This window comes from Crocodylus siamensis, chromosome 3 (genome assembly GCF_052110815.1).
Source record: "Crocodylus siamensis isolate JL-2025a chromosome 3, ASM5211081v1, whole genome shotgun sequence".
Classification (NCBI taxonomy): Eukaryota; Metazoa; Chordata; order Crocodylia; family Crocodylidae; genus Crocodylus; species Crocodylus siamensis.
This window is the reverse complement of record NC_143397.1, coordinates 164,333,084-164,354,581: the sequence shown is the minus strand read 5'-3', so window position 1 is coordinate 164,354,581 and position 21,498 is coordinate 164,333,084. Positions and strand designations below refer to the sequence as shown.

At 41.8% G+C, this 21,498-nt stretch overlaps 1 protein-coding gene across 2 annotated transcripts in view; it reads left to right on the top strand.

Moving 5' to 3' along the window:
* CEP192 (centrosomal protein 192) overlaps positions 1–21,498 on the top strand; it is a 106,651-nt gene that overhangs the window by 80,079 nt on the left and 5,074 nt on the right. For both annotated transcript variants that reach the window (XM_090039623.1, XM_090039622.1), the window contains exons 33-41: positions 1,042–1,151; positions 4,198–4,339; positions 5,732–5,901; positions 6,694–6,817; positions 12,928–13,033; positions 14,137–14,329; positions 17,549–17,628; positions 18,860–18,955; positions 20,195–20,314. In XM_090039623.1, coding sequence (XP_089895749.1) covers positions 1,042–1,151; positions 4,198–4,339; positions 5,732–5,901; positions 6,694–6,817; positions 12,928–13,033; positions 14,137–14,329; positions 17,549–17,628; positions 18,860–18,955; positions 20,195–20,314 — 1,141 coding nt within the window. The remainder of the gene's footprint in view (positions 1–1,041; positions 1,152–4,197; positions 4,340–5,731; positions 5,902–6,693; positions 6,818–12,927; positions 13,034–14,136; positions 14,330–17,548; positions 17,629–18,859; positions 18,956–20,194; positions 20,315–21,498) is intronic.

Below are 21,498 nucleotides of genomic sequence, written 5' to 3'. Positions count from 1 at the left end.
ATGTGCTAGTGTTGAATCCATTTTACATTTTGTGAAACTCCCTTTGTAGAAATCTTGGGTAGTGTTAACATTTTAAGTGAGATTCTAAATTTCTGAAGCACAGTTTGTAGTAACCACACACAGCTGCTTACATTTTCAGCTCTCTGGAAGGGTCAACATCTTGTTCTGTTGCTGTTTTTACATGGTAGTCTATAGAGGTGTACCAATACATTGGCCACATATCGGATCAGCACCAATTCTTATGAGGAAAATTGATAGTATGGGCAATCAGCTTTTTTTGGCTGATGTGACTGATAATGTTGCTAATAACTCCCCTGTGTATGTGCTGGGAGGGGGGTGACAGCTTCTGCTGCTGCACACACCCCAGGAAGGCATGGGGGGGGTGCCCCCAGATTTGTGCCCATGGCAAGGGCAGGCTGCTGCTGTGGAATGGGGCTGGGGTGGCACCAGGCTCTTTTGGCAGGGGGTTTGGGCTAGGGCTGTGCTCGGGGCAGGTGGTGGTGGCAGTGCTGGGAGGGTGGCTACGATTAATTTTGGGTTGGCTGCAACCCCTCGCACCCCATAACTCCCCTCTCAGTGCTGCTGTCCAACCCAGCAGAGCTTGGCGCAGTTCTGGCCACAGCGGCAGCCCACTTTTTGCCCCATGCGCAGATCCAGGAGCACATGTCCCCCATGCCCTCCAGATAATACAGTGCTGTAGCAATGAGCTATGGCACCATAGTATCTCATGTAGATATGCCCTATGAGTTTCATAAGCAAGGAAATTGTGGAATTTTACTCATCTGGTTGAAGTGAGTGAAAGGAATTTCTAGTTGAATTTATAAGAGAGACTGTCTCAGTTAGTTCTGCCATTATGGGGCAGATTTCTTGAATTTTTTCATCAGAGAACAGTGAACACATTGATTTGATGTATTTAATAAATATTATGAAAGCTGGCATGATGGTGGGGCACTCTTCCTAAAGTGTGCAGTTTTACTGCAGGTGATTTTAAACTGAAATTGACTGGAGTCCTAAAGAGGTTTTTTTCCTATCTCCTAACAGAGCTATACTATGTAAACCTGAAGCAGCAAAACAAATGCTCCCTGAACACAGTGTGCTGAGAAATGTTAAGTTTGATGAAGAATTTAGAGGGGAGCAGCTAGTGGCTGAAGGTAATCCCGTAACTGCTTAAAGAATTAATTCCTGAAAAAGTGTTTCCTAGCCTAGACTCGACTCTTCAGTGCAACTCTTGCTAAATATAGATGAGAAAATACCAGTTGACACAAAATACATTGATTCTTTCTCACTCTCTGCCCAGACAACCTTGTTTCTTGTCTGTCTAATGTCATAGTTTGTTAAATAAACTGTGTAAGATGTCTGTGGCAATTATACTGTGTGTGTACCAGCTGAGATGCAATAGGGGCCTGTGTTGGTTGGCCCTTACTTCCTCTGGCATTATGCATGTTAAATTTTTTCAAGAGTTTCTTCCTACTTATCATTGCTGCTTGAAAAAATAAAGAGCAACATTATTTTTATGTAAATTGTTTCAGCTTGCAAAAGATGTAATTATAATATTTCTTTAGGAAATTAAGGTCTGCAATATAGCTTTTTAAGAAATGTTGTTATAATTAAAAAAGATTTTGGAGATAAATATGTCTGCATTAAACAGTTCCTTTTTTTCTTTCATTCCTTTGAATGATCCTTGAAAGTTCCTTGAATGATCAAGGAACTTTTATGTTGATTTTTCACTTGCATTCTTTGGAAGGTGCCTTTTTGTTACGTGGTGAAAACCCTCAAAACCTTTGTGCATCTGAAAAACTTCAGATTTGAATGATAAAAACCATGCATGTTCAGTAAACATTCCTAATTAAGTGTTACTTGAGTATAAAAGCAGATTTACTATATTTGTCCTAATCCAGGACAACCCTCCCCCCAGTAATTAGGTTCTGTACATGGAAAATTATGCATTTTGTTAAAGTTTTCCATGTATATAATCTAATTATTGGAGAGTCATTCAAATTAGTCCCTCCCCTACTGCTGCAGGTGGGGAGCAGGTGATGGGGGGGGGCCCTGCTCTGCATCCCCCCCGCAATCTGCAGTCCTGCTCCCCCACCAGTTACCCTTACTATACTACTGACAGGTTCTTTCTCTGCTCCAGCCTGGGGTGTAGAGCATGGCCTCAGTCTGGCCCCAAAGCATAGGCATAGAGCTGGTAGGGCTTCTTTCAAAACAGCTTGAAATAAAATCTATTTTCTACCTCCTCCCTCCCACAAAAGCTGCTAGGGTGAGTGAGATGCTCTAAATGGAGGTTGTGATTGATGCTAACATTTTAAAATTTAGCTACTTTTACAGTACTTTCTTGTCCCAAAGGATTCTGAAATACTTCATGAATTGCATACATACTGCTTTTGTTGAAATGAACCTACTTCTGAGATAAAGGTTGGCAATTTGCCTATATATGTGCATTTGACCAGAATGTGCTCGCACAGTATGCTGTGGAAAATACTCTTATGGATAATATTTCCCACCTGGAATATGCCCCATGCATTTGTGTAAAAATTATTTCTTCTTTGTGAGTGGGAAGATAACGCTAAACGCATGAACCGTGTAAGAGTATTTAGTGCACTATTTTGAAATCAATATTTTGAAATTTTGATATTGTGTATAAAGTTTGCTTTTAAGCGTTGTCATTAGTATGTCTCCTAAAGTTTAATATCAATAATTTTAAATGTCACCACCAACTACCCAGTCAATGCTCTCTTCATCAAATAAAAATGGTGAAAGGAGTATGAATAGAAGTCAGATTTCCTAGCAAGACAGGGATAGAGAAGAGAGAGCAGCAAATAGGGGAGAAATAGCAGTAGTCTAAAGACTAGCATATTTTTCTGGTTGGGTGTAATACCTACGACAGATAAGGAACCAAGTGACAGTGTTCAGTTATTACCTCAAAGCCAGTCAAAGCCAGATACTACCATTGGTCTTGTTTTTTTCAAGCCTCCTATTCTTTTTTTTAACTATAGGTTAGAAACTCGAATAGAATTTGACATCTTGCAGTCAAGAGTTATTACACGCCTAACTTAAGTATTCCTAAACTGATATTTTTTTCCTTAGGTGATATAGAACTGGACACAGAAATAATTATTCTTTCTAGCTTCTGCACAAGAGTCAACAATATATTGACATGAATAGTTTATTGTAAGAAAGTACATTTCCTGTATTTTTAAGGCACATCTAATACCCTAAAAATACAGGGAATGTACTTTCTTACGAAATTAAATTAAAAATCCCACAAACATGAGACAATACCCATGTGCAAACGCACACACACGAAAGCACAAATTTGGGAGAAGTTGCTTTCAGATTTTTTGCATTTCCTTTTGACGTGTGTGGTCTCATGTTTGTGGGATTTTAATTTTTATTCTTTTAATTTAGAAGTCAGAGAGAACATCTATACTTGCTTTTAATGTGCTGTATTTACGGTGCATTTTATGGCGCCTTAAGTTTAGTACCTGAAATACCAGGCACTAACATAATCCGCTGTAACTGGTGTTACTGTGCAGTAGTGCCAGTGCACATCCTTTTACGTGACACTAATGTGCAGTAGGCTAATTGTACTGTGCGTTAGTGCGTCACGGCAAAAGCTGTGCTAATACGCCAATGTGCAGTAGAATTAATCCTACTGTGCTTTAGTGTGTTGTATAGACGTGCCCAGGGTCACCCTTCTGGCCATGATAAAGCTCCAATACTCACGGGAGCTTGAATATTTTTAAGTTATGTATCTTATTTACTTCTAAGTATCATTTCTCAGAACTCCATCTCTAGTGATGCCCTTAGGAATGGTTTTATTTTGTTCATTTTCATATTCTTTTTTTTGTTTTTCTGTGATTGACCCTAAAATCAGAACAGCGTGCAGCACTTTCATAAATGGAGAAAAAAACAATATTCTTAATGTAGTTTTTTAATCCAAATAGGTGACTGCAGTAGAATAGCTGTGTCTTGCGTTCTGTGCTTGTTAACTCATGCCTGACAGTTGCAAGCAACCAGACCTATTTAGCTACAGGTTCAGTAATTCAAACTAATATAGGTAATGTCTCATCCAGTTTTAATTATTAGTTAGTCAAGTGAATCTTTGAACGTTTATGCCTTTCAGTGCATAATTACAAGGCTTAAGTTGTTCCTCTTTAGAAATTTTCATTTTAGTACTTCATTTGTTTTTAGCATACGATCTGCATCCAAGGACAACTTACATTAATCTTTTTTATGGAAATATGCGTAAAGTCACTCTTTCTGTTGTTGGAGATTCCACCTTTAAGAGGAATTGTCTTCAGCAGTCTCCAGGACGCAGGTTGGAGTCAGACAGGTAATGTCTGCTTTGAAAATAAAATATTTTAAAGATGTACTCTAACTTCCTGTTAACTGCCTTATGTTCCTTTTCATATCAGGTACTTAATAAATAGTCTTACCTCCCCCAAGGTGATGGACTGGTAAAAACTGTCAGTTATGACTATTAGTCACTGAATTCACTTCTGCTCCTCTGCTGCTGCTTTAATTATGAAATTTTCTGCCAGTATTCTGAAAATGGATGTTCCAAGTTGACAGTTAGAATGGGCTTTGTATCTGCATCTTAGCTTGCAATTCTTAAATTCTAAACTAACTTTAAGAAATGTAATCATGCCATCTCACTTTCAATTTACGGATCTTGTCTGCTAATCTCTGAGCTGTCAGAGAGCTTAGTCCTGAAGTATTTCCTGTTTAGCATGATATATCAATGATCTCACAAGGTCCCTTCCAGCCCTAAACTTCTGTGAAATGTTTCTAAAAGTCAAGGATACAGCCTAGTGATAGGTTTAGAAACATATTTAAGTTCCTAGTAAGGTGGATATGACCAAAAGAACCATAGGAGCATAGTGGCTTAAATAATGTATTAACCAAATACTGAATCCAGTATCTATAATTAGGGTGGCATATTAGAGTGGCATAACTCTCTGGGCCCAAAGAATAAATTTTTTACTCATATGGCATCCCTATGAAGATGTGAGGAAGGTATCTGACCAAGCTGACTGGATTTTTATGTATGTATGTATTCTGTCAGTGATGTTCCAGGCACAGCAGTGGGGTAAACCTACTTTCTCTGGGTCCTTGCTTTTAACATCTGCTGTCAGAAATTGATGCTTCTGGCTAGGAATTAAGGTAGAGCAAAGGAAAACTACTTGCAAGTACCATTTATCTGTACTTTCCTCCAACAGAATATTTCTTTTGTAGTAATGGTTGGCATTATGTTAAGCTCTAGAAATCTGAAACTGAAAGAAAGTAGTCAGATCAATAGTTTAGTGCTAGACCTAGTTTTAGATAGGAAGACTGCACTTGTTCAGAAACAGCAATTTCAAACTGATGCCAGAGGAGTAATATGGAAATTTGGAGCACCAAGTATTGTTAAGTTGTCGGAACTGAAATGCAACCTTCTTAAGTAATACCCTTTGCACTCTTTATGTAACTGAATTGCCCACTGACCAAAGTGAGTTAGATAGATATATAGCTATTGTATTCAATCTTCTATTCAGGGGAACTTTAAATGAATAAAACAGACTCGTAAATTGAGGGTAGGCATTGGTATTTAATACTGAAAGTAGACAAGTAAGCAAATACATTGTAAAAGGGTTGATTTATATTCAAAGGTAACGAGATTGCTTAAGTTGTTGCTTTTGTTTGTTATAAAATTGTTTTTACCGTTTCATGTAAATTCTGTTTTCAGACCTGAGAATTCAGAGGGGCATATCAACACAACTTTAGATGTTCTTCCAGTTAAAGGACCTCAGGGTCCCTCATCTTTAAATACTGATGAACCTCTTCAGAGTCAATTAGCTTCTCAGCATGTATGGGCCATTCAGCCTGAACATTTAATTTTGACATCACCTTCTCTTCGTGAGTATTTTATCCAAACCTCATAAAATAACCACTTCAGTGTTCTCAACGAATTCTTTTTTAGTTTGGCTTTGATAAGTTCCTATATTTACACTGAATTTCAACAACAAATTGTTTGAACTTAAAAAAGAAAAATTAAAGGTGTTTTTGAAATTAGCTGGAGCATACCCTTAACCTCCAATGGATTGAGTTTTACTAATTCCTGCTAGCAAGAGGTACCATAAAGAGTTTAAATCAGTAGTTGCCAACCTTTTTGGCAGGTTTGCCACAGATTAAGCCCCATCTCCTCCTTGAATGCTTCTCTGATTGATTCCCCCTGCCCCTCATCTTCCAGAGGCATATCTGATAGTTTGACCCTGGGGCACCAGGATTGCTTGAGTTACTAGCTGTAGCCATGCAGACCAGAGCAGGGATAGGGTACTGTTGCAGGAGTGGTATTGTCACCAAGAGGCAGTAGAGCCAGGGAAGGGTCCTGGAGCTGATGCTCCTCACAGCAGCGAGAGTGGTCCTACCATAGCTCTGCTCTGTATCTCCATTTTGGTGCCTCTATTTACTAAACATCTGGGGCTCACTCACATGCTACATACAGCAGTTGTCTGTGCCACTTAAGATTAGCAACCCAAGGTTTAAAGTATGCTAGGGAAGTTGAGTAGAAAATATCTTCCAATGGAATCAGTGTAGCTGTCAGGTTTTGTTCTGTCTTAATTTTTATTTGTAAAATCTTATCTGTAAAATCTTTTATGGTTGAGCCAAAACACCAAGTAAATATTTTTGGTTTGTGTTATATAATAGGTGGAACATCAGAGACTGGACACCTGAAAATTATGAACAAATCAAGTAGGACGTTAAAATTTGAGATGTCTTGGCCAGCTCATTGTCTTACAGTTACTCCTCAGCATGGAATTATTGAGCCTGAGTAAGTCTCTCTTCAGTTTTCGTCACTTCAAAGAGGTTTTTGGAGGTGCTAGTGTATAGTCTTATTGATCAGATGGAAAACTATTGAAAATGTGGTAAAATTAGTTAATTTCTTCCCCCCCACCCCATTTCCCCTCTGCCTACATACACACGTCTGTCTTTTAATGGAAGTCCTACCACACATTTTAATATTACTTCTGCTTTTTAACAGTTTGGTCACAAATTCAAACAAGATAAGTTTGATATAAAACTGATATGGTTGACATCAGTTACATTTGCTCAATAAAAATAATGCATGCCATAGTGGATTCAGGGATGGAAATAGCTCTAAAAGTTTTGCTGTGTTAAAAAGGGTTTATATACTGAGTAAGCAACTAATTAGGCATCTGAGGAATTAAGTAGCTTGTCTATTAAACATTAGAAAAAATATCTAGAAGGAGACATCAGGTTAGACTTTTTGCCTTGATAGTTTCAGTAGAACATGACTTAGCTCTGCCATTACTCATGCATCATGCAGAAGGCATCAAGGGTTGTGAGTGCTTCTTGCTCGAGTTACTTTCTTCTGCCTTGTCCCGTTAGTGTGTGCTTTGTAGTATCTGGGCTCCTGGAAGCACTTTTTTCTGAAAAGAAAGGACTTTACCTGTTTCCATCCTTGTATTTCTTTTGCCTTTTTGTCAAAGTATGTAAAGATAAAGAGAAAAGACTTCTTTAGTTTGTTTTTCCTCTGACTTTTCAGATGGGTCCTCCCTACTTGCTTGGCCTTCATTTGTGCCATCATGAAGTAATGCCATTTTGGGGGCCTATCTTCCCCTTTTCTCCTCAAACTGAAGGACAAGGACCAAGTGAACACAGAACTGTTGTTCACCCAGTCCTTGAATATTAGAATTAGGGGGCATCCACTGAACTTCTTAGTGACAGTATGGTCCAGAGCCAGGGCAGAGCCTCAGTTAGTTACCTGCACGCCCTGCTCAGGATATACAGGCAGCGGATCACAGTTCTTCCCTGGCTATGGACCATGCTGTCACCCTAGAAGATCTTGGCTCTGGAGCAGGTCCCTGCCCAGCTGCGTGCCCTGCCAGCACTACTGGGGCAGGTCTCCATGAAAACACTGGCCCTGTACTGTCATGGCCATGTTGCTGCTAGGGTCTCCATGGAAACTGGCTGCAGTGATGCGGGCAGGGGCTGCTGGGAAATGGAGTCTGCTGCGGGCCCAATCCGGCCTCCCTGGGTTAAATTCAGGGTTGATAGATCTATTAATGGCTTTGGAACAAAATGGTTGGAGATGTTTCCTTTGGCATCACTAACCCAATAAATAGTGGATGCCAGGGAGAGTTTTGATTTGAGGATGGATCACTCTATAGAGATATCTGGTTCAGCGCTTTCCCTGTAAAACTTCCACTTCTGCCACTGTCAGACTGGACTAGATGAACCCTTGGTCTAACCTAGTATGGTACTTACGTTCTAATGTCCTCTCCCTGTCTCCATTTGGATTGAAAAGTCCTGGACCTTGCTAGCTTTGTTATGGTTTCTCTTCAATGCCCGAGATTTGATTCATATTCTCTCCATTCTGTGACTCATGCCATCTCCTTCGACAGACATGCTTAGCATCTGTACCAGAGGTCAGCACCATTTTGCCAGCATGGGCTGCAACTTGTAACCCAGCTATTGCTGTGGGCCACAGTACAGCAGTATTTATCTGCTTTTTGCTAAAGCTTTTGAAGTAGCACTCGACTCCCCACTAGGAGCTACCTGCCAGCCTTCAGACTTGGTGCAGTTACCTGGCCCCTCTTTCAGCAAGGGAAATGCAGACAAAGCAGAGCACCAGGCCCTAAAGTGGAGATGAGTGGCATGGCACAACTGTATGCCACTGATCTGGCCTAGGACCAAATCACATCTCTTTAAGGTGAGATTTGGCCCAGTGACCATAACTTGCCAGCCCATGAGCTGTACTGTCTGGGAGTGTGTGAGCACTCTTTCAAAGTCATGTACATTAAGGACGTATGTATATAGATAAGCATCTAAAGGAGAGAGAAGTTACTTATTAGTAAATGGGAAATATTTTATTCTCACATATAACCTGCACGCTTTCCCTCAAAAACAGCCAGGGAAAATCAGGGTGTACATTATATGCAAGGAAAAGGGATCCCCATGAGTCTGGAAATTCATCTGGTGGGGTGAGGTGAGAGGCAGTGCATGAGATAGTGGAGCAATGGCATCATTAATTGTTGCATGTCTGGGAGCCATAGCAATTAATTAATACTCACCCCTCCTTTCCTTTCCACCTGGCCACCATATTCCAGACTTGGCTGGACCCAGTGTGCCAGGTCTGACCTGGTACACAGAGCCTGGGCCTATGTGCTGGCTGTGGGGCCATGGCTCTAGAGCCAGTGCATGGTCCTGGACTCGGTGTGCAGTCCCAGAACCAGCATGTGGAATCAGATCTGGCATGTGGCTCCTGAGCCAAGGCAGCCCAGCACCCAATGTACAGTCCTGGACTCCGTGTGCCGGGTCAGCCCCAACATGGGACTCAGGATCCACTGCGCAGTCTAGAACTCAGCATGCTGGGCTGGGCTGGGCTGGGGGCAGGGACAGCAGGCTAAGCCCCCTGTGCTGCTGCCTCTCCTCTTAAGAATCCAGGTGCATGCTATATACATGAAACTATGCTTGTTATAGGCCATAAAATATGGTATTTGAGATTTGTCAATATAAGTATCTGCATTTCACTCTCTTCCTCAAATATAAACACTTAGTGCAACTTGTAGTTTGGAGGAGCTGAGGAGTAGGATGAACCTATTGCCAGTTAGTGCTTGTGGCACAAACTTAGAGGGGTGGGGCTAGGCCAGAAAGCTGATGCTTCTGTGTACAAGTTGCATGTACACAGGGGTGAGTCCAGGGAGGGGTGCAGTGGCACAGTTTCACCCTCCCTTCCAGAGTGTAGCTCACATGCAGGTAGCTCCAGTTTCCCTGCAGTAGCAGATGCCTGGGTCCTCTGCAGAGTCTGAGGCATGGCTGGAGCTTCAGGCTGGCAAGGAATACCTGTGGGAGCCAAGCCCAAAGCAGGTGAAGTTGGGAACCCACGTGCTGCTGCTGCTGTCCCTGGCTGACTGAGGATGGGTGTAGGGGACCGTGAGGAGGAGTTGCATGGTGCGTTGGGCTCGGTGGCAGTAAGCAGGTCCCTTCTTCCTGTACCCTACCCTTGGATTTCTCTTGCTGGCCTGAGGTCTCTGTGACAAGGGAGGATGGGGGAATGGGAAAGGAGTGGGGGTACTGCTGAGTATTGGAGATGAAGGGGTGCCAAGGGTAGGGGAGTTGTGCTGCCTTTTGGAGATTCAGAACGGCCCTTGGCAGCTGCTGTCATGGCATCATGATCTACCTGTGAGGTTGAGGGACTACAGTCACCCTTCCAGTGTCATATGTAGCTTCTCCTCCCCATTTTTGGGATCCTAGGTCTGCCTGTTCATGCACACATGTTCATAAGTCTGATACAAGGCTGGATAGAAGTGTTTTCACATGATAAACCTTAAAAATGGAAGCTTCAGAGTACTGGCATATCTGAGATGGAGTCATTCAAAGAACAGATCGCTATGTGGAAGAATAGAATCCTAACCTCTAACTTCCTATGGATACTCCCAATTTCTATCTTCTCTACAACAGGATATTTTGAATTCCAGTGTGTTCCCTTTCAGCATCCCTGTATTTATGTATATAGCCCAGAGGATGGTAACATTACAACCCTGTTGCTGCTGCAGGCCACCCACTTTTTATCCTGCTGGGCACTGCCAACAGCTTGGGCATTTTGTCCCAGTATCCCTGGCCCCTTGTCAGCCTTATAGCTCTCCCCACTTTTAAGAGATGCTATGGCTGTGTAAGGAGGTGTCAGCGCAGTCAGCAGTCCAGTGATTAACACAGCAGCTTCTAGGTGTCCTGGGCTTTCTGGTACTGCCTCCCACTACTATGACCCCAGCTGACTTCCTGCCCCTGGGGCAGGGGGCTGGACTCAATGATCTTCTGAGGTCCCTTCCAGCCCTAATGTCTATAAAATGTACCCCCCACACACATGCACACACACTGTAGTCATCACCAGCAGCAATCAGCAAGCGCTAAATCTGGCATTGAGAAAAAGGCAGCAGCTTCAGTTTGGGGGCTGTACTAACTCCTGCTCCTGAATGTGCCAAACTCCTCCCCACCCTCCACTGTGGAGGAGACTAAGGCTAATGAGGAGACTATAGAGTTATTTTCCCTGTCCCCGCCCTTCCCACAAGCCAGTGCCTGCCCCACCAGCTTTGCAGGCCAGACCCAGTTTTGTGGGCTTTAGGTTGCTGATCCCTGAGTTAGAGTATTGGTGTGTTGCAGTCTGATCTAGCTAAATAACTTCTGTTCTTCTGAGGATGTCATGAAATCTTCGTGATAAAGATAAAAGCCTGCCTCTTGTCCTTGAACAAGATGGATAGGAACCTTGATGCAATTTGAATACTCTTAGTTTCATTAAAATTAGTAGTGACAGTAAAGAAAGAGGAAAAACTGTTCAGTTTAAGATTTGTCATAAATACCACTTGCCCACAGTACATTGCTTCAACCACACACACACAGTATAAATAATAAATCTTACTTTCAACATGTGCCCAAACTGATTCCTATCCCTGGGGGTTCTGGAGCATGAAAATGGTTTTCTGCCTTGTGTCATTTGCTAAGGTGTCAAAGGTAGACAAGGACTGCTTTCCACCATTGATGTTCATATTTTAGCACAGTGCCATTCAACCTTTTGGCCTTGTGAGCCAGATAAGGTACAGTTTCAGTCCATGGGCCATATCGGACCTTGTGTGCCGTGGTTGAGCCCCGTGCACCAGGATTGGTCCCAGCATTGCCTTGTGTGTCTTATCTAGCACACTGGGCCACAGTTCTGCAAGGGTCCCTATGGATCCCACTGTTGTCAGCAGGGCCTGCCCGGAGGTAGCTGCCTCTCCACCGGGAGAAGGCAGTGCAGGCGGGGAGCTGCGTGCCTGGGAAAGTGGCACCAGGGTTGGTGGCACCAGTATTGATGCCTATGCTCTCAGGCAAATCAACCTGAGCGCTCAGCCCAGGGCAGGCCTTCCCTTCTCTTCCCTCCAGCCTGTGCCAGGGCCAGATTCAGCATGCTGCTGCCTGCATGAGTTGTACCTGCTGTGCTGGAGCCTGTTGCCCTCCTGCTGCCAGCAGTGTAGCTGAGCCAGAGCCATACTCTGGAACATGGCACTGGTCCTCCCAGCCCCAGCCAGCAGCATGGGGCAGTGAGCGGTGCCCCAGCCGCTGCCTTTGGTTCCGCATGAGGTGTGCGGCATGTACCTCATGCTGGAAGCCATCGCTGCTGTATCTCCACAGATTACCATTCTGAGAGTCTGGGTGGAGTTGGGGGCAGCTGGGGCCCTTCCAGTAAGGGTGGGGGAGGGGGCAGGGGACTGCAGATCAGGAGTGAGAGGCACTGGCAGGATGGGGAGAATGGGCCTGTGGCTTGGAAGTGCAGAGTACCAGGGTGGGCAGGGGACTGGGTCAGAACTGAGGAGCACTGGCAGTGCCAGGGGACTGTGGGCCAGGAGTGAGGGGCACCAGAAGGGACGGGGGGCTGCAGGTTGGGAATGAGGAGCACTAGTTTGGCTTGTGGGGACGGGACTGTGAGTTGGGAGTGAGGGGAGGGCACCGATGTATCAGGGTCTGCTCAGTGCCACAAAGCAGCGGGAAGGACAGCTGCAGCTGGACCTGTGTTGGGGTGAGCAATGGTGGTAGGAGGAACTCTGACTTTCCACAATAAACCCAAAATCAAATGCCAGAATGTATAGGTATTTAGAATTTACTTTATTATAATGATTGAGGGCACTGATAGGCTTCCAAATTGCTTTAAAATGGTAACTATAGCAATAAAACATTGTGATAGATGGATGGATATAGTGGCATTCCATTTTAATAGTGGAAAAACACAGATTTGGGGGGTTTCAATGGGAGAATATGGGGGGATTTATCAGAGAATTTGCAGTGTGTAAACTGAGAAAATCAGAATCCTTGGTTATGAGCTATTTTAACATTGTAGCTTGTCATTTTGTGTAAGAGTACTATGCATTTTTTTTTTCTTTTTGTCAGGAGCTGCACAGTAGTTCTTGTGAGTCCTAATCCATCTCTTGCCACAAAGCTTTCAGAATTTCCATGGAGTGGTATAATTTATGTACACTGTGACAACGGACATAAGGTAAGCAGCTTACTGAAAAATTCTGTGAAGTTTTTATAACTCTGTTATTGTTGTCCTTTTGCTTTGATGCTCAACTTTTTTCCTATCCCCATGAAAACGTCTTTTATAAATTAGTAAAGTTAACATCAAAAACATTTTGAGATGAAAACTATTCAAGGCAGGTTTTATTTAAGGTCGGTTGCTGGTAGCTGTTTTTTGGGAATCCAGTGTTCTTAATTTTGTAGGATTTACCCATCTTTGCAGAAATGTAAGGACAGTCTTTAAATCGACTGACTGAATTATTAACCGACGTGCATATGTGAAAACCCTGTAATTACTTAAAGTACGAAAGATGTACAAGTATTTAATATGGTCAGGCACTGTGGGAGAAGCCCTGGGGATGGAGAGGGAGGTAGAGGCGGCATCTTTTGCTGCTGCCAGAGGCAGCTGCGGCAGTGCTTGGAGCGGCTCCAGCTGCACTCGGGGTGTTGGGGGGAGTCCCCAGGCACTGCAGGGGACTATGGGGTGGCTGTGGGACCTGACGGGGAGCCCCATCAGTATCTGCAGATTCACCATTTGCAGGGATCTCCGGAACATCCCTTGCAAATGGCGAGGTTCTCCTGTATTTTGACACTGGTAGTCAAAAATCAGTTGTTCAGCAATGAAAGCCCCTTTACTGCCACAGCACTATCAGAAAATTCTCTGGGCTTGTCTTTCCTCAAAGCTTTATTTCTTTTATAGGAAGTTTTTGTTTCCTTTATTTTTTTTTTAAAGCAAGGGTAAAGAATATGATGATCTGTTAGCTAACAATGATCACTATAAAACAGATTAACCATGTTATACTATACTTATCACCATTAGAGAGAGAATGGAAGGATAACACATCTGAAAAACTTTTCTGAGCATTGCTTTAGAGAATTTCATATCCTGGAATACATAAAAGACCTAACAATTTTAAGATCAAGCAAAAATTTAAATAATTTTTTGTCATTATGATCTAGCTTGTGACATGAGGGGTGTGATTTCATGATGGCATACTTGTGACTAAAGTAATTAAGAAGTAACACTTTGAATAATGTCCAATATAATGTTGTTCTCTTTCTCCAAAAAAAATCATGTAAAAGTTTGTTAAAGTGCTCATTAGAGAAGAGATTGCACAGGATACATCTGCGGGCTTGGCTTCTAAAACATCAACTCTGCCATCTAGATCTCCTAGGATTCATATGGCAAAACCACTTCCAAAGCCACCTTCAACAAAAGTTCAGATAAAGAACAGGACAATAGTTTTCCATGAAACAAGAACTGGTGAAAGCTCAGGTAACATCACTTTCTCACAGTTTTCGCTTGCCCTAGTGTCAGATGTTCAGAATTAAGTTTTAGGTATCTCAAGAATGCAAATAACTTGGATTCATCATTTTTATTCCTTCTCGGGGATAAGAGACTAAGGGACTGGCCATGACCTGTTTGGATAAAATAGTAATAAGCCGTGGCCTAACTTCTTATATATCCAAATCTTTTTATAAAAAATACAACCCTACACTTTTTTCATAGATTCTGTACAAATGCCATAAAGTTTAGGGGTTGTCGTGCAAGTGGACATTGATAATAATGCAGATCCTTGAATTCTCAGACTTAATTTCTATTAATTGCAAGATTGTGCAGAATTACCAAGTTACTACATGAAATTGTCTCAGCACTATGTAACTACCAACCTTTTACCCAACATAAGGAACTATAACTCATTTACTTGCGGGGGAACAGACCCTAAAATGCTGCAGTGGTTTTAGATTTTTGTTGTTAGACTTGCTTGAATAAATTTTCTCTCCTGTTATTTTTGAGGATAAATTAGCTATTAGTCTGATTATTCTCTTCCCATCCCTCTGTAAAAGTCTGTCTACTTTATATTATGAGCAGCCTACCTACTTAAATACTGTAAGACAGATGTGACTTTCTTTTTTTAAGATGTCTTTGAATACTGAGTTTGTTTCTGTGGAGGGATCACATTTCAAGGTGTTAGATGCTGTCAGGGATCTGTTACTTGGAGTTTCAGCTTCTGCAAAGTGCTGTCACATTGTTACTTTGACCATCTCCACATTTGATAATGTTATCTTTAAAGTTTCATTCCTGCCTACAACAGTTTCACTTTATTTGGAGTTAAGTCTGTTGAGACCTGCAGGTTTAACTTGACTGCCAGTATTCCAGTGCAGAGCCAGTATCCTAATTTGAACAATCAAATTTATCAGGGAGGAGCCAGAAATGTTGAATTAATCTACATTTTTATATCATCTTACCTAATACTTTGCAGAAGCATTTTCCCAGGTCCAAATAAACTATGGCAGAAGTGTCAAACTCGTATGACCTCACAGGTTGGATGAGGGTCACTGGGTTGGTCTGTGAGTTGGATCGGGCTGCACTGGAGCCAGTGCCCAGGGCTGATCCAACAGCGTATCACATGTAGCACGCATGCAACACCTGCTGCAGCAGGTCTCAGAAGCAGCACAGAGGATCCAGGGCATGAGTTCCATGCAGCAGCCTGCTAGCCTGGCACTGTACACTGGTTACAGAGCCAGTCTGGATTGTACCCCAAGCTGTCCATGCATGTTGGAGCCAGCACAGGGCCAGTTCGAGGAGGTACTGTATGTAGAGTATGCCCTGTGCTAGCCCCTTGTGATGCATGCAGAGTGAGCCCTGGAGCATGACTGGCATACGCTTACTCAGCATGTAGGGCTGGACTGGCCATATGTATCACAGGAGGTCAGTTTAGGGCCCGTGCTGCATACGGTGCCCATCCAACCCACCCTGTGTACTGGCTTCAGCTTGGCCTGATTAGGAGCAACCCTAAAACCAGCACTCTGGGTTGGTGAGGGTGCCATGCTTACTGCCTGCAGTTCCCATGGTGCCAGGTTCTGCCTGCATGCTGGACTAGCTTCAGGCCACATGGACCAACCCTGTGTGCCACAAGGTCCATGGGCTGAATCACAGGGTTCTGCAGGCTGTTTATTTGACATACCCTGCAGTAAGGAGTATGGACTGTTTTACTTAGTGGTAGACAAGGTACCACTCTGCACTTCACAGTGTTCTAGGTCTGTACTGACAATTCTAGTTCAAACTATTCATATATATAGAAGCAACCTGTAGGCAGACAAGTTCTTTGGGTGAATCTGGTATCTTTTATTAGACCAACTAAACAGTTGGAGAGCAATTTTTAAGCAAGCTTTTGGGTTCAAAAGCCCTTTGTCAGCCTAAGGAAGTTTTAGCAGTCTGTGTGCTTTTCCTGGATGGAATGAAAAGTGAAGAAGCCAGAGGCTGTGCTGGTATGCATACAAGATAGGCAGTCAGTGAAAATGTAGATTGAGGAGTCAATGGGTAAGAGTCTGGCTGGGTGTGGGGGAGAGAAGGGGGATAAATAGTAGAGAAGTTCCTGGAAAGTCAGCCATCAGGCAGGTTATAATGTGTCAAATCCAATATTTATATTTAGTCCATGATTTTTAGTATCCAGGAGGTTGATGAAGTGGAGTTTATAGGCTCATCTCTGGGAAGTGTTTTGTACGTTTCCTTTGAGGATCAGGACTGAGAGGTTGGAGAGAGAGTGGTTTTCTTGTGAGAAATGTGCCCCCACAGGTAATTGGGTATTCCTGTCTTTGATAGATTTCCAGTGTGCATTCATTCTGTTGCACAGTTGTTGTTTGGTTTCACCTGCGTATTTTCCATCTGAGCATTTGGTGCATTGGATGAGATATATGACATTTATGGAGGTGCGGCTGTAGTGAGTTATAGTGATTGTGGGGGTGGTAGAGAGGTGTTGGCAGGTTTTGCATTTCTTGTTAACCTACACCCCTGAAGTAACCTGTAGGTATTCCAGGTCTTTATCTAAGCAGCTTAATGCTTGCAGATTTGTTGTCTTGCCAGTGTCTTCAGAGGGGTAGAGAGCTCTAGATGGTATGCCTTTTACCCTTTTAATTTATGTTGGCAAACTTCAGGGATTTCAAGAATGAACTAAAATTTGTGGTTTAGCTTCCACTCTTTGTACATTTGCCATGTGATCTTTCACTAGGTGGAAAGCTTTACTAGACTTTTTATATCCAAATTCTAGTTGACATGCTACAGTTCTGCAGAAACCAAGAACTTCATAATAGAGGTTAAAAAGTCTAAAGCAAAATCAAGCAGAACCTATTCCTTGATGCCAAAATCATTAAAGTTGTTCATGGGTTGTTTGTTCTTTCTTTATCTCCATCGCTTGTTTTAGTCTTCAGACATTATTTGAAGGTACAGTTAATTAGAATAACTAATTGCCAACTTATATAAAATGAAATTATTTGGTTAATGAAACATACTAAATACTTGCATATACAGTATATATGAAACCTTTTTTCAGTTTTTGACTTCAGTAATTTCCTTTAGTTGTGTGGCACAGGTGAGAGCAGTGAGGCCAAATAAGTTGTTAGTGAACTGTGCATTTGGAAATATGAACCCAGAGCTATAAAATACCTGCTCTAAACTTATCTATTTGTTGACTCACCTGACATTCTTTTGTAGAAAACTACCTAGAAATTGAAAATAATGGGGATGAAGATGTGAAATGGTGTTTGTCATCCTTTGCACCACCTTATGTTAAGGTGAGTTAACATTTCCTGAAACTAAAGTGCCCATTTTATAAGCGTTCAGTGGTCTTTTTAAAGGAAACCCTCCCTGTATGTGTGCATTTACTTAATAATCTGCTTCACTCTGAGAAATGTTTTACTAACAAATGTTTATATTTTGCTTTTCCAATTTTAATCCCAAACTGTACGGTTACTGGACCATAAGTTATTGGGCTGTAGAGAGCTAACTGGTCACACACACTGATATGCCTAGCTGCCAGCATCTAGAATACATTTGTGTGTGAGCTTTACATTTCTACCAGGACAATCAGTGTTTCCAGTAGAAACCCCAAGTGTACATGTGTTCCCACAGTTTCTCCCAGAACAGAAATAGTGGTTTTGGGAGAAAAATAACCAGTGTGGTAGAAGTCAATCCTGGGAGAGTTTCTCCTTGAAGAACAAACACCTGTATACTTTCTCATTGCTTGATTCCTCCTGGGAACCAGGAAAATTTCCACCACCAGAAATTAATGCCTCTGTGTGACCTATATTATATAGTCAAATGTACAAGGAATATGTCTATACTTCAGTCACATAAACAAGGTAAATGAACTTATGCTAAGCTATATCCTGAAACGTGCAGATTATTACTAATACCAAGATAGGTAGTTTAAAGGTAGATCAGTTATCTACAGTATTTTAGTCGCTTCTGTGACTTGTAGACATAACCACATTTCCTAATGTTTTCTGTAGTCCACTTGCTGTAGTTGTCTGATTACTAGCAGAAGGCAAGATGAAGCATTGGTATGGAGAAAAGATGGTTCTCAAACTGTGAACTTAATACTGTGGATAACATACTGTTCTTATTATTGTAAATTTTTAGATTAAAAGTTTCAACTTTTACTCCATGTTTTACTTTTAGGAGTTGATGTATTAATCTAGCTTGTGCAAAGTAAAATCAACCCTTAATGAGGGCTGTAGTGTTTTTGGGCATAGTGCCAAAAACACCCACAACCTTGACTTGTAAGATCTTAGGGCAGATGGTGGGGGAACCACAAGGGGCTCAATCCTTGTTGTAGCAGCGCAGACCTGGCCCCTTTCTCACTGTCTGTCCTGAGGCACACATGCCTCAGGACACATGCCAAGCAAAATGCCTTTGTGCCATGCTCTGGCACCCATGCAGGGGTTGGCTGCCCCTGCCCTAAATCTTTTTGCTTGTTTTAGTAGGTTTTGATGAATCAGTTGTAACAAATTACTTCACTTGTAGGGTGTGGATAAAAGTGGAGATGTTTACAGAGCTACCTACTCCGCTTTCAGATGTTCCCGTGTATTTGGTACAATTGAGGGTCATGGAAAAGAGAAGGTAAGCTTCCATGTGTTATGGCTTAAAGCAGATCAGTGCTGTAATAGCTTATCTGAAACGAATGGATTATGTGCATTAGTTTTTGTCCTTTAAAGCATTGCTTTCCTTTCTGTTCCTTTGAAGTTAATATCAATGGGTCATAGACAGTTCTTTCCACTTGCCAGCAGAGGGTTTCATAAGCACGAAGAAAAACCTATCCCAAAATATTGCATGTATTTCTGTAACGTTTTGAGTTCTAGACCTTGTCTAACTGTTCACACTTAAATCATTCTTATTTCATATTCAACAATTATAGCTTATGGTGAAGTTTTGTGATAATACACAAAAGGCAGTGTTGCGTTATGCATAAAGTATTTCTTTGATCTGTAGGAGACAATCCTTTCAGCTAACATCTTGGATACTATGCTATATTCAGAACTTGGACCACTTTAACTCAAGGTATCAATTTAAACAGATTGAGAGAGACTGGATTCACTTGTTTCACTTAAAAACCAGCAGGCTATTTCAGTTTGACTTCATAGATTTATGCTATGGTTTAATAAAATGGCTTTAAAATGATGTTTAAGTTGAACCAGTTTGACTTTGCTTTGTCACACAAAAGCACTGGTTCCAAATTGCAAATATGGATGCTTGTTTAGATCTTGGTGGTTCATTTTTTGGTTTTAGCATGTACCTGTTTTAAGCTGCTTAAGTTAATGCTGCAGCAAACCATGGTCTAGCACCAGGTCAACCAAATTAGCTGTGTATGTTTAAAGTAAAAGTTTGCAACTTTATGTAGGGACAAGTACTTCTCTCATGTAGAGGAGGCTCAAGGTTCTTCAAATAAAATGGGCTTTCAGCCAGTGAAGTAGAATTCAGTTATTCCTCTCCTCTAGTGAACACAGTAGTTTTTAAGGAAGTATAGGACTTGTTTATTTTTACTTAGATATTTAGCAACCACAGCTAGGCTGAGAGATTATTTTAGGAGTCTCTGTTGATGTTCTACTTCCCTTTTAAGTCACTTATTCTCGTGTCATTCTCCTGTTCTATAAATTTATTCTATTCTCTTGATGGAAGCTGCCCTGAGCCTTTGTTGAGATGAATAATGGAAATAAATTAATAAATAAAATAAATAGGTGGGTTTTCTTGTTGTTTTAACAGACTTAAATTAGTAAAAAAGAAAGTAAGTAAGTAGATGAGGCTGTAGTGTTATACACCATCTGAATTTTTTTTTTCCAGTAAACTCTTTTACTTTGGTAGGTTATCATCATCTTTTTACCTAGAGATAAAGGAGACTACACTCAGTTTTGGGACCTAGAGTGTCATCCACTTACAGAACCTCACATGAAACACAAACAAAGGTTTCAACTGTCTGGAGTGGTAAGTACTGAACACTGTAAATTGGTGTTTATAAATTCACTGTTTGTCCACACTACTTATCCAAGCTGGAGTAAAAAGAATCGTGTTGCAATACTGAGTGTGATGTTATTTGTTCAAAAATGTTGTGAATAAGTCTGTTTAAATCTTTGAAAATCGAAATGGAAACTAGGGGCTTTTTATTTTAAAAAATACTTTGTTTTTTTATGGTAAGCAAAATGAGTAGTTTGAAGCATAGCTAGTGAATGCTTAATTTGCACTTACTTTTTGAAAGAGAATGTTTTTATTGAACTTTTGACTTGCCACTTCTAGCAACTGCTGATGTGTAGTGTATGTGTTTCCTTTCTAATGGGGCTTTTAAACCCACGGACTTATAAATAATTGCTCACAAATATAAAAATGAAAATGAGTGAGGTAACTTGTAATAAATCAGTTCATATGTTAATACAGAATTAACACAGTATAACCTCATAAATATGGCATGCTTGGAACCAAGCACCTGCTGGAAATTTGAAAATTCTAGGTTTTTGAAACCAGAGCAGCAGCTGGTCATGGAGTGGGCTGTGGGGAAGGAGAGGTAGCGTGGCTGCCCTGGTGAGGAGGGGGTGGGTAGCGGCAGCCAGTCCTGGAGCAGTGGCCATGTGCAGAGCGACAGCGCGGGGTGATGGGCGGTGGCGGCCATGTGCAAACTTTCCCCTCTTCTGCTCCAGAACTGGCCGCCAATACTCCCTGATATGCTGGATTTTTGAGAATTCTGGATTTTTTATATCAGGATTTATGAGGTTATGTTATATTATATCAATATTTAAGGAATCCAGAGTTGGGGAAATGGAGCTAATGTTTCTGAATATAACTTAATTCAGTCTTCTGCACCTGGGTACCAAGGCTATGCATTATTACGATCACATAAAAATATTATATATGTATAAAGGGCTTAGTCCGTCTGTCTGTATTTGTCCATAACACTCTTGGAGCACTCTGATTAAGTTGTCTCAGCAGCCAATCACAATGCTTACTGAAATGACCAGAGTGCTCAGTGCACAGACACAGTCAGCTGGCTGGATGCCGGGGGCCGGAGGCTGCCACATGCAAGCCCTGCCCCCCTGCTCCTGAGAGTGGGGGGGTGGCACTCTGTCCCTGCCTGCCCCCTCCCCCGTTATTCTTAATGTGTAATTTGCTACTTTTTT